General features: G+C 20.9%; 5 protein-coding genes across 5 annotated transcripts; all 5 read left to right on the forward strand.

Annotated features, from left to right (window-relative positions):
* Positions 1-1,461: 1,461 nt before the first annotated feature.
* On the forward strand, positions 1,462-2,617 carry PY17X_0114700 (PIR protein; the record flags this gene model as incomplete). The annotated part of the gene is made up of 3 exons (XM_022957863.1): positions 1,462-1,476; positions 1,604-2,467; positions 2,552-2,617. 3 exons carry the CDS (start codon positions 1,462-1,464, stop codon positions 2,615-2,617), a joined length of 945 nt encoding a protein of 314 aa, XP_022811278.1.
* A 2,454-nt stretch (positions 2,618-5,071) lies between these two features.
* PY17X_0114800 (PIR protein) lies at positions 5,072-6,235 on the forward strand (the record flags this gene model as incomplete). Its single annotated transcript, XM_022957864.1, has 3 exons — positions 5,072-5,086; positions 5,215-6,081; positions 6,170-6,235. 3 exons carry the CDS (start codon positions 5,072-5,074, stop codon positions 6,233-6,235), a joined length of 948 nt encoding a protein of 315 aa, XP_022811279.1.
* A 2,485-nt stretch (positions 6,236-8,720) lies between these two features.
* On the forward strand, positions 8,721-9,886 carry PY17X_0114900 (PIR protein; the record flags this gene model as incomplete). The annotated part of the gene is made up of 3 exons (XM_022957865.1): positions 8,721-8,735; positions 8,863-9,732; positions 9,821-9,886. 3 exons carry the CDS (start codon positions 8,721-8,723, stop codon positions 9,884-9,886), a joined length of 951 nt encoding a protein of 316 aa, XP_022811280.1.
* A 2,397-nt stretch (positions 9,887-12,283) lies between these two features.
* Positions 12,284-13,455, forward strand: PY17X_0115000 (PIR protein; the record flags this gene model as incomplete). Its single annotated transcript, XM_022957866.1, has 3 exons — positions 12,284-12,298; positions 12,427-13,305; positions 13,390-13,455. 3 exons carry the CDS (start codon positions 12,284-12,286, stop codon positions 13,453-13,455), a joined length of 960 nt encoding a protein of 319 aa, XP_022811281.1.
* A 2,484-nt stretch (positions 13,456-15,939) lies between these two features.
* PY17X_0115100 (PIR protein) lies at positions 15,940-17,104 on the forward strand (the record flags this gene model as incomplete). Its single annotated transcript, XM_022957867.1, has 3 exons — positions 15,940-15,954; positions 16,077-16,952; positions 17,039-17,104. The coding sequence occupies 3 exons, from the start codon at positions 15,940-15,942 to the stop codon at positions 17,102-17,104; spliced, it is 957 nt and encodes a 318-aa protein (XP_022811282.1).
* Positions 17,105-18,145: the final 1,041 nt, after the last annotated feature.

An 18,145-nucleotide genomic window follows, 5' to 3' on the forward strand; every position in this document is an offset into this window, starting at 1 on the left:
ATGTTATAGTTTGTTCTAATAATTATAAATAATATGATAGATATAATATCGTTGTTATTATATATCTATACATATAATATAACAAAATATTATACCAATAACTAATATTGAAATATGTTAAATTTGGGAAACATATACAATTACATATTAATTTTATCGAAAGGGCACACAATAATACATTATAGAGATATCAATATTATATATTTGTTAAAAATTCAATTTGGGATATGTGGTTTTATATTCTAAAAAACTGGATAAAAAATAAAATTTTAAAGATTCAATTCATGTTAAATGCCATTTTACTATTCCATATTATCGTTGTTTAGTGAATGTCATTTTTTAAATTTAAAATCGTATTGTTTTATCATAGAATTAATAAAATGTAAAATATTAATAAATTATTTGAATACATATGCATTGATAACTATAGCAGTAAAATATATAAGATAGAAATGAACTATGTAGAATATTTAGCGAATATTTATTTAAATTAATATATTAAAAGAACAAATATATCTTATCTCTCTCCTCCTAAAAATCAATATGATAATCTAACTACGCATAGTTTTTTATTATTCTTTAAAATTTGTATCAATAGTTATTTATATGTTATATATTTAATATTTACTATGTATTATTTTAAAAAATATATACATTCAATGACTTATTTAAGCTTATAAATACGGGTTCAGTACTAATTGTTATTTTAACAGTGAAAAAAATATGTAAAATATATTATAAAATTACCCAATAAGGAATGTTTCTAAATTGAAGTATATAGGAATAAAAATAAAGTTATCGGATCCATTAAATTGAATTATGAATTTATCTACATTCATTAAAAACAATATTAAAATTATGTATATGCAATTATAAAATGGAACAATGCAACTTATTTTGAAAATGCTATAATTTGAACAAAACTGTGATATATAGTATTAGAAACAAGTATATAACTATTTAATATTTTTTAAAAAATTGCTATTTACATAATTTTAAGGATTATAGTAATAATGGATTTCTTAATTGTTTCGATTTTTGCAGGTTCAAAGGTATAAATATATTTATTAAAGAATTAGAAACAGATTTGTATCTTTCTATATTGAGACAAATATAAGGGGATGTATTTTAAACTAACAAAATTTCTTGAATTTTTATAATAAAATTATAGTGGATATTATTAATAGTTATGAATTTAATCATAAGTTATGTTATATATATGACCAAAATGTATTAAATATCTCCAATTTAAGGCAGATTAGCCAATTTCCATAATTTATATATAAAATTACTATAGTATTGTTACTTTATATTAATTTAAAATTAATACTAAAAATAAAATGTGTTTAACTACAGATAATTGTTATATAGAAAATCCAAGTTTATGTCTCTTATTTTGATGCAATATATATGAAATTAATATGATGTACTTAATTTATAGTTCAAAGATAATTTTCCAATATGTCAATTAGTAAAGTGGTACTACAATTTTTTGAATAAAAATGCTTGTTATTACATATTTTTGATATTATATTATCTATAGATTAATAATAAGTTAATTTTAATAGACATGTTTATTTGATTTTTAAAAATTGTTTCTTAGTGTGGAGATTTTGCTACTTTTTGGAAGTTTTTTCCCGATGAATTGAAAGAATCTAAATATGATTTTAAAAGTACATTTTTTAAAGATTACTGCCCTAATAAAAACTGCAATAACGATATTGAAAAGATTAATGCTGGCTGTTTATGGTTAATTTATGAATTTTTCGTTAAATTGGGTTTTTCAGCTGGTCAAGATGTTCTTAAGTATGATTCTGTATGTATTATAATATGGCTAGGTTATATTTTAAGCCTAAAGTCACAAGATGGAATCAATAAGTTAAGCGATTATTATTCTAAGCATATAAAAGATAACGTGGAGTACTCTAACCATAAAATTGTTGATGATAAATATGACAATTATAAGAAAATCATAGACGAAACAAAGGAATATATGAATATTGATATTAATATTATGCCTAAATTTTATAAATTACTTAAATTGTTATGTAATATGTATACTGCTTATAATAATCAAAATAGTAGCCAAGTTTCAGAATATGCTAAGACATTTGCTGATGGATATACAGAACTCTTTGATGATGATAATAATGATGAGGGCAATTCATACAATAAAATATTAAATGTTTTATCCATTTATTATAATAATTTGGTAAAAGGTAATAAATTTAATACTACATCAGTAGATCGTCCTTCATTACCAACGCAAAAAACACCCAAAAAAGATAATCCAGGTCCTAAAGTAACTAAAGCAACTGACATATCGAGTGAAACAGATAATTCAGATATTGCAACGGCAACCCCAAGTTCTGACATTACATTATCAGACTCATCATTAGTAAATAAATTAGTTATAGTTTTGCCGATATTAGCTGCAATATCAATTTTTTGGGGAATTTCTTATAAGGTAAATAATAAGGAATTAAAAATTATTTCATTATATATATGCAAAAGTTATCAAACAGCATATTTTATTAACATTTTATATTAGTATTCGTTATTTAGATTTCGGAAACGGTCTCAAAAACAAAAATTAAGAGAAAAGCTAAAAAAATAAAGAAAATGGATCATTAATATATGATTCTAAGAAAGTAACTATTTCAGGAATAGTAATAATGATTAATATATTTTAAGAAACTGTCTATTCCAAAGTAATTTTTGATCATAATTTTTATGTTGTGGAACCCATATTGGGGTTAGGGATACGTGCTATATTTTTATTTAATTTTTAATAATTTGAAAACCAATTAAATAATGTACCATTCCTGTATTTTTAATCTCGAGCTGAATCCTAAATATGCAACTCAAAAGGGCCATAAGCTAATATGAAAGGAGTCGCATAACATGTTTTCATAAGTTATAATAATTATGTCTAACTTGTTCATATATATGAAATTGGCAATGTTATAACTTTATATTATATGTTTTATTGCTATTTTTTGGATAACTATACATAAGAACCATGATTAACTATTATAAAAGCATGTTAATCAAGGGGATATATTTAATTATCCATGACAATATATTTTTTTTTATTTGATGTAACATTTTATTTAGTGAAACTTATTATTTGTATTATATTTATTTTAATTTAAATCATATTTTGATAACCGAAGAGTATAATAATTTTATATATCAGGGTATAATTATAATTTGGTTAATTTGGAACAATTGCCTACATTATAATATACCTTCATATTAATGATTATATTTTTAATGTTAATTAAGCACACTACTAATGTATAATAGATAATCATAAAATATAGATTCATAAATATCGATTGAGAATCGACAATATAAAATAGTCTATAAATTATTGTTATGCTTCTAACATGTTTTGAAGTTGTAATTGTAGTTACTATTATCTTCTTGTATTAATAGAAGTTGCTTCATACGCTTTAATTTATTTATCATAAGGTATAATAATAGATTAATCACTATTCATTTTTAAATTTTATATTTTGAGGTATAAATATATTATATTTTAAAATAGTTAAAAAATAAAATATAAGTATAATAAAATTCATATCATATTTTGTTCTAATAATTATAAATAATATGATAGATATAATATCGTTGTTATCATATGCCTATACATATAATATAACAAAATACTCTACTAATAACTAATATTGAAATATTGTTTTTTTGTGAAACCTTCATATAATTAAATATTAATATTAATTTTATCGAAAAGATGCATAATAATATATTATAAAGGTATCATTTATATATATATGTTAAAGATCCAATTTGGGATATATGATTTTATATTCTAAAAAAATGGATAAATAGAGAAAATGATAAAGACTTAATCAACGTTAATTTTATTTTTATTATCCCATATTATATTATCGTTGTTTAATGAATAATCATTTTTTAATCCAAAACACCATTACGTTATCATAGAATTAATAAAATATAGAATTTTTAATAAATTATTTGAATGCATATACATTGATAACTATATAAGTAAAGTATATAAGATAAAAATGAAAAATGCATAAAATTTAACGAATATTCATTTAAATTTATATACTAAAAAAGAAAATATATCTTATCTCTCTCCTCTTAAAGGACAATATAATAACCTAATTACGCATAGTTTTTTATTATTCTTTAAAATTTGTATCAATAGTATTTATATGCTAATACATAATATTTTATAAGAATAATTTAAAAAAAAATATGCATTTAAAAACTTATTTAAGCTTATAAATTGCTTAATAAGTATGGGTTCATTACTAATTGTTGCTTTAAATCATGGGAAAAAATATGTAAAATATATTATAAAATTACCCAATAAAGAGTACTTCTAAATTGAAGTATATAGGAATAAAAATAAAGTTATCGAACTCATAAAAATGGATTAAGAATTTATCTACATTCATTAAAACAATATAAATTTATGTAATTTGCATAGAAAATGGAGTATGTAACTTAATTTGAAAATATTATAATTTTAATAAAACAGTAATATGTAGCATTATAAACAAGTATTAAATATTTAAAATATATTAGAAAATATATATTTATATACTTTCGAAAATTATACGAATAATATATTTATTAATTTTTATATATTTACAGGTTCATGGGTATAAATTTATTTATTAAAGAATTAGAAACAAATTTGTATTTTTCTATATTGAGACATAAGGGGATGTATTTTAAACTCATTACAAAATTACTTACAATTTTATAATAAAATTAGAATGGATATTATTAATCATCATGCATTTAAGGATAAATTATGTTATACTTATGACCAAAATAAATATCTCCAATTTAAGGCAGTTTATCTAATTTCTATATATTATATAGAAATTTACTATGAGTTTACTATTATATTATTACTTTACATTAATTTTAAATTAATACTAAAAATAAAATGTGTTTACTACATATAATTGTTATATAGAAAATCCAAGTTTATGTCCCCTATTTTGATGTAGTATATATGAAATTAATATGATGTACTTAATTTATAGTCCAAAAATAAATTTCCAATATGTCAATTAGTAAAGTGGTACATACAATTTCTTGAATAAAAATATTTGTTATTACAGATTTTTGATATTCTATTATCTATAAATTAATAATACGTTAATTTTAATAGACATGCTTATTTTATTTTTTTAAATGTTTTCTTAGTGTAGTGAGTTTACTACTTTTTGGAAGTTTTTTCCCGATAAATTGAAAGAATCTAAATATGAATTTAAAAGTACATTTTTTAAAGATTACTGCCCTGAACAAAAATGCAATAACGATATTGAAAAGATTAATGCTGGCTGTTTACGGTTAATTCATGATTTTTTCATTAAATCTGGTTTTTCAGCTGGTCAACATGTTCTTAAGAATGATTCTATATGTATTATAATATGGCTAGGTTATATTTTAAGCCTAAAGTCACATGAAGGAATCAAGACAATAAACGATTTTTATTCTAGTCATATACAAGATAACGCGGAGTACTCTAAGCATAAAATTGATCATGATACATATACCGATTATAAGAAAATCATAGATAACATAAAGGAATATATGAATATTAGTATTAATGATATGTCTAAATTTTATGAATTACTTAAATTGTTATGTAATATGCATACTGCTTATAATAATAAAGATAGTAGCCAAATTTCAGAACATGCTAAGGCATTTGCTGATGAATATCAAAAACTTTTTGATGATGATAATAATAATGTCGGAAATTCATACAATAAAATATTACTTGTTTTATCCAATTATTATAATAATATTGAAACAGGTACTCGCTTTAATAATACATCAATAACTCGTCCTAAATTACCAACAGAAAAAACACCCAAAAAAGATAATTCAGAAGGTCATGAAGTAACTAAAGTAACTGAACAACCGAGTGAAACAGGTAAATTAGGTATTACAACGGCAACCCCAAGTTCTGACATTACAGTATCAAACTCATCACTAGTAAATAAATTAGTTATAGTTTTACCGATATTAGCTGCAATACCATTTTTTTTGGGAATTGCTTACAAGGTAAATAATAAGGAATTAAAAAATATTTTCATTAAATATATGCAAACATTAACAAAAAAATTATACGTTTTTTAACATTTTATATTAGTATTCATTATTTGGATTTCGGAAACGATCAAAAAAACAACATTTAAGAGAAAAACTAAAAAAATAAAGAAAATGGATCATTAATATATGATTCGAAGAGTAATGATTATTCCAGGAATAGTAATAATGATTGATATATGTTAAGAAACTGTCTAGTTGGAAATAATTAATTTTTGCATAATTTTTGTATAATTTTTATGTTGTAGGTCAAGGTTATGTTTATGGAACCTATATTGGGGTTAGGGTTATGTATTATATCTTTTTTAATTTTTTATAATTTGAAAACTAATTAAATATATATACCATCATGCATGTTTAATCAGGAGATGAGTCTAAATATGCAACCAAAAAAGGGATACCGTCATTAATATGAAAAGGGTCACATAACATTTTTTCATAAATTATAATACTTATGTCTAATTCGTTCATATATATGAAATGGGCAATATTATAAATTTGTATTATATATTTTATTACTATTTTTTGGAAAACTATACATAAGAACCCTTATTAACTATTATAAAAGCATGTTAATCAAGGGGGTATATTTAACTATCCATAACAATATATTTTTTTATTTGATGAAACACTTTATTTAGTGAAACTTATTATTTGTTTCATTATTATTTTTGTTTAATTATAACTTTCCAACAAAACTACATAGTAATCTTATATATAAGTCTATAGTATATGACTAGAATCATTTGGAATAACTGTTTACATTATAATATACCTTCACGTTAATGGGTATATTTTTATTGTTAATTAAACATATTACCAATATATAATAGATATTCACAAAATATAGATTCATGAGTATCGATCGGGAATCGACAATGTAACATAGTCTATAAAATATTATTATGCTTCTAACATGTTTTGAAGTTTTAATTGCAGTTATTATTCTCTTTTTTTATTTTACATTTGTATTAATAGAAGTTGCTTTATACGATTTAATTTATTTGCCACAAAGGTATAACATTAGATTAATCATTATTAATTTTTAAACTTTATATTTTGAGGTATAAATAAATTATATTTAAAATAGTTAAAATAAAAATATAAAGATATTAATAAAATTTCATATTTTGTTCTAATAATTATAAACAATATGATAGATATAATGCATTATTGTTATATTCATATACATATAATCTAATAAAATAATCTACCAATAACTAATATTAAATATTATTTTATTGGGTAAACTTCATATAATTAAATACTAATATTAATTTTATCGAAAAGACGCATAATAATATATTATAAAGGTATCATTTATATATATATATGTTAAAAATTCAATTTGGGATATATGATATTATATTCTAAAAAATTGGATAAATAGAGAAAATGATAAAGACTTAATCAACGTTAATTTTATTTTTATTATCCCATATTATATTATCGTTGTTTAATGAATAATCATTTTTTAATCCATAACGACATTACTTTATTATAGGGTTAATAAAATATAGAATTTATAATAAATGATTTGATTGTATATACATTGATAATTATAACAATAAAATATATAAGATAAAAATAAACAATGTAGAAAATTTAACGAATATTTATATAAATTTATATATTAAAAGAGAAAATATATCTTATCTCTCTCCTCTTAAAGGACAATATAACAACTTAATTATACTTAGTTTTCTATTATACTTTAAAATTTGCATCAATACTTATTTATACATTAATATTTAATATTTACTAAGTATTATTTTAAAAATAATATGCATTAGAAGTCTTATTTAAGCACATAAATACGGTTACAGTGCTAATTGTTATTTTAACAGTGAAAAAAATATGTAAAATATATTATAAAATTGCCTAATAAGGAATGCTTCTAAATTGAAGTATATAGAAATAAAAATAAAGTTATCGAACTCATAAAAATGGATTATGAATTTTTCTACATTCATTAAAAACAATATTAAAATTATGTATATGTAATAATAAAATGGAACAATATAATTTATTTTGAAAATGCTATAATTTTAATAAAACAGTGGTATATAGCATTAGAAACAAGTATTAAATATTTAAAAAATATATTTATATACTTTTAAAAATTATACTAATAATATATTTATTAATTTTTATATATCTACAGGTTCAAAGATATAAATATATTTATTAAAACATGAGAAACAAATTTGTATTTTTCTATATCGAAACATAAATATAAGGGGATGTATTTTAAACTCATTACAAAATTCCTTACATTTTTATAATAAAATTATAATGGATATCATTAATAATCACAAATTTAGCATAAATTATGTTATACATATGACCAAACTATATTAATATCTTCAATTTAAGGCAGTTTAGCTAATTCCCATAAAAAATATATAAACTTACTATGGTGTTATTATCATATTATTACTTTACATTAATTTTAAATTAATAATAAAACAAAATGTGTTTAACTACAGATAATTGTTATATAGAAAATCCAAGTTTATGTCTCTTATTTTGATGCAGTATATATGAAATTAATATAATGTACTTAATTTATAGTTCAAAAATAAATTTCCATTATGTCAATTAGTAAAGTGGTACTACAATTTTTTGAATAAAAATGCTTGTTATTACATATTTTTGATATTATATTATCTATAGATTAATAATAAGTTAATTTTAATAGACATGTTTATTTGATTTTTAAAAATTGTTTCTTAGTGTGGAGATTTTGGTACTTTTTGGAAGTTTTTTCCCGATGAATTGAAAGATTCTGGAGAATATGATTTTAAAAATAGTTTATTTAAGAAATACTGCCCTAAAGGAAGTTGCAATAACGATATCGATAAAATTAATGCTGGCTGTTTATGGTTAATTTATGAACTTTTCGTTAAATTGGGTTTTTCAGCTGGTCAACATGTTCTTAAGTATGATTCTGTATGTATTATAATATGGCTAGGTTATATTATAAGCCTAAAGCCACAAGACGGAATCAATAAATTAAGCGATTATTATTCTAAGCATATAAAAGATAACGCGGAATACTCTAAGCATGAAATTGGTAATGAAAAATATAACAATTATAAGAACATCATAGATGAAATACAGGAATATATGGATATTGATATTAATGATATGCCTAAATTTTATAAATTACTTAAATTGTTATGTAATATGAATACTGCTTATACGGAAGGTAAAAGTACCGAAGTTTTACAACATGCTAATGATTTTGTTGATGAATATGGAAAACTCCTTAATGATGATAATAATATTAAAGATAGTTCATACAATAAAATATTAAATGTTTTATCCATTTATTATGATAAATTTGGAAAAGGTACTCGCTTTAATAATACACCAATAACTCGTCCTTCATTACCAACACAAAAAACACCAAAAAAAGATATTGTAGGAGATCCTAAAGTAACTAAAGCAACCGAAATATCGAGTGAACAAGATAAATCAGATATTGCAACGACAACCCCAAGTTCTAACATGACATTATCAGAATCATCACTAGTAAATAAATTAGTTATAGTTTTACCGATATTAGCTGCAATACCAATTTTTTTAGGAATTTCTTATAAGGTAAATAATAAGGAATTAAAAAATTATCTTCATTAAATATATCAAACATTAACAAAAAAATTATACGTTTTTTAACATTTTATATTAGTATTCATTATTTGGATTTCGAAAACGATCAAAAAAACAACACTTAAGAGAAAAACTAAAAAAATAAAGAAAATAGATCATTAATATATGATTCGAAGAGAGCGACTATTTCATAAATAGTAATGATGATTAATATATTTCAAGAAACTGTCTAGTTGGAAATAATTAATTTTTGCATAATTTTTATGTTGTGGATCAGGGTTGAAGTTATGTTTGTGGGACCCATATTCGGGTTAGGGTTAAGTATTATATTGTATTCATTTTTTATAATTTAAAGACTAATTAAATATATGTACAATCCCATCTGTTTAATCACGAGATGAAGTTCAAATATGCAACCAAAAAAGGAATATCGTCATTAATATGAAAGGAGTCGCATAACACGTTTTCATAAGTTATAATAATTATGTCTAATTTGTTCATATATGTTAAATGTGACAATATTATAACATCACATTATATATTTTATTACTATTTGTAGGATAACTATACATAAGAACCCTTATTAGCTATTATAAAAGCATGTTAATCAAGGGGGTATATTTAATTATCTATGACATTATATTTCTTTATTTGATGAAACATTTTATTTAGTAAAATTTATTATTTGCATCATGTTTGTTTTAACTTAAATCTTATTTTGATAACCGAAAAGTATAATAATTTTATATATCAGGGTATAATTATAATTTGGTTAATTTGGAACAATTTCCTACATTATAATATGCCTTCATGTTAATGATTATATTTTTAATGTTAATTAAACATACTAATAATATATAATAGATAGTCATAAAATATAGATTCATAAATATCGATTGAGAATCGTCAATGTAACATAGTCTATAAAATATTATTATGCTTCTAACATTTTTTGAAGTTGTAATTGTAGTTACTATTATCTTCTTGTATTAATAGAATTTTATTTGTACGCTTTAACTTATCATAAAGGTAGAACATTATATTAATTACTATTAATTTTTAAACTTTATATTTTGAGGTATAAATATATTATATTTTAAAATAGTTAAAAAATAAAATATAAGTATATTAATAAAGTTTAATATTATAGATATGATGCATTATTATATGCCTATACATATAATCTAGAAATTACAAATAGTTAATATTAAAATATTGTTTTATTGTGAAACCTTCATATAATTAAGTATTAATTTTATAGAAAAAACACATAATAATACATTATAAAGGTATCTGTGTTATATATTTGTTAAAGATTCAATTTGGGAAATGTGGTTTTATATTCTAAAAAAATGGATAAATAGAGAAAAGGATATAGACTCAATTAACGTTAAATATAATTTTATTATTCCATATTAACGAGTATTATATTATCATTGTTTTGTCATCAAATTAATAAAATATAGAATTTATAATAAATTATTTGATTGTATATACATTGATAACTATTGCAGTATAATATATAAGATAAAATGAACTATGTAGAACAATTAGCAAATATTTATCTAAATTTATATATTAAAAAAAAAATATATCTTATCTCTCTCCTCTTAAAGGGCAATATAACAACATAATTATACTTAGTTTTCTATTATACTTCAAAATTTACATCAATAGTTATTTATATGTTATATATTTAATATTTACTAAGTATTATTTTAAAAAAAATATACATTCAAAGACTTATTTAAGCTTATAAATACAGGTTCAGTACTAATTGTTGTTTTAAAGAATGGAAAAATATGCAAAATATATTATAAAATTTCCCAATAAGGAATGATTCTAAATTGAAGTATATAGGAATAAAAATAAAGTTATCGGACTCATTAAAATGGATTATGAATTTATCTATATTAAATAAAAACAATATAAATTTATAAATTTGCATAGAGATTTAAGTAACATAACTTAATTTGAAAATATTATAATTTTAATAAAACAGTGGTATATTGTATTCGAAACAAGTATATAAGTATTTAATATTTTTTAAAAATTACTATTTATATAATTTTAAGGATTATAATAATAATGAATTTATTAATTTATATATATTTACGGGTTCATGGCTATAAATATATTTATTAAAATATGAGAAACAAATTTATATTTTTCTATATTGAGACAAATATATGGGGATGCATTTTAATATCATCACAAAATTTCTTGAATTTTTATAATAAAATTAGAATGGATATTATTAATAATTATGAATTTATGCATAAATTATGTTATATATATGACCAAAATAAATATCTCCAATTTAAGACAATTTAGATAATTCCCATAAAATATATATAAACTTACTATGGTGTTACTATTGTATTATTACTTTACATTAATTTTAAGTTGATATAAAAATAAAATGTGGTTAACTACAGACAATTGTATATATAAAAACTATGTTTACGCCTCCTGTTTTGATGCAGTATATATGAAATTAATATGTCATACTTAATTTATAGTTCAAAAATAAAATTTCAATATGGCAATTAATAAAGTGGTACATATAATTTCTTGAATCTAAATGTTTGCTATTACATATTTTTGATATTATATTATCTATAAATTAATAATACGTTAATTTTAATAGACATGTTTATTTGATTTTTTAAAATTGTTTCTTAGTGTGGAGACTTTACTACTTTTTGGAAGTTTTTTTCCGATGAATTGAATGAATCTAAAGAATATGATTTTAAAAGTAGATTTTTTAATGAATACTGCCCTGATGGAAACTGCAATAACGATAATGAAAAGATTAACGCTGGATGTTTACGGTTAATTAATTATTTTTTCATTAAATTGGGTTTTTCAGCTGATTCCAATACTCTTAAGAGTGATGCAGTATGCATTATAATATGGCTAGGTTATATTTTAAGCCTAAAGTCACAAGACGGAATCAACACAATAAACGATTTTTATTCTAGTCATATAGAAAATAACAAGGAGTACTCTAAGCATAAAATTAATCATGAAACATATAACAATTATAAGAAAATCATAGACGAAACAAGGGAATATATGAATATTAATATTAGTAATATGCCTAAATTTTATGAATTACTTAAATTGTTATGTAATATGAATACTGCTTATACGACAGGTAAAAGTAACGATTTTTCAGAATCTGCTAAGAAATTTGCTGATGAATATCAAAAACTTTTTGATCATGATAATAATATTGAAAACAGTTCATACAGTAAAGTATTACTTGTTTTATCCAATTATTATAATAATTTTGGCAAAGGCACTGATTATAATAATACATCAATAACTCGTCCTAAATTACCAACAGAAAAAACACCCAAACAAGATAATGTAGGAGGTCTTAAAGTAACTAAAGTAACTAAAGCAACTGAAATATTGAGTGAACAAGGTAAATCAGATATTGCAACGGCAACCCCAAGTTCTGACATTACATTATCAGAATCATCACTAGTAAATAAATTAGTTATAGCTTTGCCGATATTAGCTGCAATACCAATTTTTTTGGGAATTGCTTATAAGGTAAATAATAAGGAATTAAAAAAAAATTATTATATATATGCAAACATTATCAAAAAAACATATTTTATTAACATTTTATATTAGTATTCGTTATTTGGATTTCGGAAACGATCACAAAAACAACATTTAAGAAAACAGCTAAAAAAATAAAGAAAATGGATCATTAATATATGATTCGAAGAGTAGTGACTATTCGAGGAATAGTAATAATGGTTGATGTATGTTAAGAAACTGTCTAATTGGAAATAATTATTTTTTGCATAATTTTTATGTTGTGGGACCCATATTGGGGTTAGGGATAAGTATTATATCTTTATTTAATTTTCAATAATTTGAACACTAATTTAATATATATACAACAACATATGTTTAATCACGATATGAAGTTCAAAAATCCAAATATGCAAGAAAAAAATAGGCTACATAACATATTTTATAAGTTATAATACTTATGTCTAATTCGTTCATATATATTAAATACGACAATATTATAACTTTATATTATATATTTTATTGCTAATTTTTGGATAACTATACATAAGAACCCTTATTATTTATTATATAGAATTTGTTAATCAAGGGGGTATATTTAATTATCCATGACAATATATTTCTTTATTTGATGAAACATTTTATTTAGTAAAACTTATTATTTGTATCATTTGTTTTAATTTAAATTGTATTTTGATAACTGTACTGTAACAATAGCATTATATATGAAATTGGGTATTAATTATAAGACGATTCATTTGGAGCAATTGTCTACATTATAATATACCTTCAGGTTAATGAGTATATTTTTATTTTTAATTAAACATATTACCAATATATAATAGATAGTTATAAAATATAGACGTATGATATATCGATTGAGAATCGACAATGCAGCATCGTCTATGAAAGAAATTTGATGCATCTAACATTTTTAGTAATACATAAAAAATACAATATATATATAATATTCATTTTTTCATTTCAATACTTTGCATTTGTGTTAAAGTTCTAATTTATATTGATATAAATAGTTCTATATACATTAATTTATTTATTATAAAGTATAATATTAGATTAGTCACTATTAATTTTTAAACTTCGTAGTTTTGAGGTATAAATAAATTATATTTTAAAATAGTTAAAAAATAAAAGTATATTAATAAAATTTCATATCATTTTTTGTTCTAATAATTATAAATAATATGATATAGAGAATAACATTATTATTATACCCCTATAAATATAATATAATATAATAAATTACTCTACTAATAACTAATATTGAAATATTGTTTTATTGTGGAAACTTCATACAGTTAAATATTAATTTTATCGAAAAGATGCATAATAATACATTATAATGATCTAATTGTTATATATTTGTTAAAAATCCAAATTGGGATATGTGGTTTTATATTATAAAAAACTGGATAAATAGAGAAAATGATAAAGACTCAATCAACGTTAATTTTATTTTTATTATCCCATATTATATTATTGTTTAATGAATAATAATTTTTTAATCTAAAACAACATTACTTTATTATAGGGTTAATAAAATATAGAATTTATAATATACGATTTGATTGTATATACATTGATAATTATAACAATAAAATATATAAGATAAAAATAAACAATGTAGAAAAATTAACAAATATTTATCTAAACTTATACATTAAAAGAGAAAATATATCTTATCTCTCTCCTCTTAAATGCTAATATAACAACCTAATTAAACATAGTTTTCTATTATACTTTAAAATTTACATCAATAGTTATTTATATGTTATATATTTAATATTTACTATGTATTATTTTAAAACAATTTACATTCAAAGACTTATTTAAGCTTATAATAGCATAATAATATGGGTTCAGTACTAATTGTTGCTTTAAATCATGGAAAAAATATGCAAAATATATTATAAAATTACCCAATAAAGAATACTTCTAAATTGAAGTATATAGGAATAAAAATAGTTATATGATTCATTAAAATGGATTATGAATTTATTTGTATTAAATAAAAACAAATAAATTTATGTAATTTGCATAGAAAATGGAACAATTCAACTTATTTTGTAAATATTATAATTTTAGAAAAAACTATATTATATATTATAAGAAACAAGTATATAAGTATTTAGTCTATCTTATTAAATAATTATTTATATACTTTAAGGATTATAATAATAATAACTTTCTTAATTTTTTATATTTGTGCAGTATTTAAGTTTTAGGGAGTTGTTTATGCTTTATATTAAAGCACATGTATAAGTATATATTTTTTAAATTCTTTATAAAATTCCTTAAATTTCACAATAAAAATATGCAAAACATTATTAATAATAATTATTTTATTCATAAATTGTATTATATATACATATGATCAAATATGTATTAACCAATCATAATTTAAGGCAATTTAGCAAATGTCAATAAAAGTAAATACAATATTCCTTTAGTAATATTATTGTATTACTATTCTATATTATTATTAAAAATAACAATGTCCTTAATACGATAAATGTGGTATAGGGGACTCATTTACAGGATATATTTTGTCAGTATATATATTTTATATAAAAATAACATGATGTAGATTACCCTACAAATTAAAAATGAAATTTCATTATAATGGCTGATCGTTTGGTATATTTGTTTTTTAACAATATTTAATTTTATTGTACTATTTGATATTTTATTATCTATATATCACTAATAAATTTAATTTTAATGACATTTTGTTAAATTTGTTTAAAATTACTTCATAGTGCAATCAGTTTGATACTTTAAGGAAGCTTTTTCAAGATGAATTAGAAGAATCTGGAAAATATAAATTTCAAAAGGGAACATTTAATAAATATTGTCCCAATAGAGAATGCAGTGCTGATACGGATATAGTTAACGCTGGATGTTTATGGTTATTTAATGCATTTTTCGGTACATCTGGTACATCACATTATCATGATGTTTATAAGGATGTGGCTGTATGTATTATGATATGGTTAAGTTATAAATTAAGCCTAAAGCCACCTGAAAAGATCACCACATTAAAAGAATTTTATTCTAATTATATAGAAAATAACACGGAGTACATTAACCATAAATCTGAAGATTCAGATTATGAAAGTCATAAGAAGGTCATAGATGAAATAAAGGGATATATGGATATTAATATTAGTCATATGGCTAAATTTGATGAATTACTTAAATTATTATGTAATATGAATACTTCTTATACGAAAGGTAATAGTAACGATTTTTCAAAACATGCTAATAACTTTGTTAATAAATATAATGAACTCCTTAATGATGATAATAATCATGATGATAGTTCATACAGTAAAGTATTACTTGTTTTATCCAATTATTATAGTAATTTTGAAAAAAGCAGAGCTATTCATAATACACAAATGAAATTTTCACCATTACCAACACAAAAAACACCCAAAAAAGATAATTCAGAAGGTCCTGAAGTAACTAAAGCAACTAAAGGAACTGAAATGTCGAGTGAAGAAGATAAATCAGATATTGAAACAATTCAGAGTTATGACACTATATTATCAGATTCATCACTAGTAAATAAATTAGTTATAGTTTTGCCGATATTAGCTGCAATAGCAATTTTTTTAGGAATTTCTTATAAGGTAAATAATAAGGAATTAAAAAATTATTTTCATTATATATATGCAAAAGTTAACAAAAAACATATTTTATTAACATTTTATATTAGTATTCGTTATTTGGATTTCGGAAACGGTCTCAAAAACAAAAATTAAGAAAAAAACTAAAAAAATAAAGAAGAAAACTGATCATTAATATATGATTCGAAGAATAGTGACTATTCAAGGAATAGTAATAATGATTGATATATGTTAAGAAACTGTCTAGTTGGAAATAATTAATTTTTGCATAATTTTTATGTTGTGGGACCCATATTGGGGTTAGGGATAAGTGTTATATCTTTATTTAATTTTTTATAATTTGAACAGTAATTAAATATATGTACCATTCCTGTATTTTTAATCTCGATCTGAAGCCTAAATATGCAACTCAAAAGGGCCATAAGCTAATATGAAAGGAGAAGAATAACATTTTTCCATAAGTTATAATACTTATGTCTAATTTGTTCATATATATGAAATGGGCAATATTATAACTTTGTATCATATATTTAATTGCTAGTTTTGGGCTAACTATACTTAAGAACCCTTATTATCTATTATATAAGGCTTGTTAGTCCAGAGCTATATTGAATTATGCATATCATAATATACAATGCATTTCTTTATTTGATGAAAATTTTATTTAGTAAAACTTATTATTTCTATCATATTTATTTTAATTTAAGTCATGTTATCAGTTGAACTGTAATAATAGATATTCATAAAATATAGATGCATGAGATATCGATCGAGAATCGACAATATAACATCATCTATATATATTATTATCCTTCTAAGGATTTTTGAAATTTTAATTGTAGTTACTATTCTCTTTTGTATTTCCTTTACATTTGTATTAAAAATAATTAGTATTTATAGAAGTTGATTTATACGCTTTAATTTATTTATCATAAGGTATAATAATAAATTAATCACTATTAATTTTCAAACTTTATAGTTTTGAGGTATAAATAAATTGGAAATATATTATATTTAAAATGGTTAAAAAATAAAATATAAGTATATTAATAAAATTTCATATCACATTTTGTTCTAATAATTATAAATAATATGATAGATAATATGCGATATTATTATATGACTATACATATAAACTAATAAAATACCAATAATTAATATTCAACTGTTGTTTTATTGTGAAACCTTCATATAAT

Source organism: Plasmodium yoelii, assembly GCF_900002385.2.
Source record: "Plasmodium yoelii strain 17X genome assembly, chromosome: 1".
NCBI lineage: Eukaryota > Apicomplexa > Aconoidasida > Haemosporida > Plasmodiidae > Plasmodium > Plasmodium yoelii.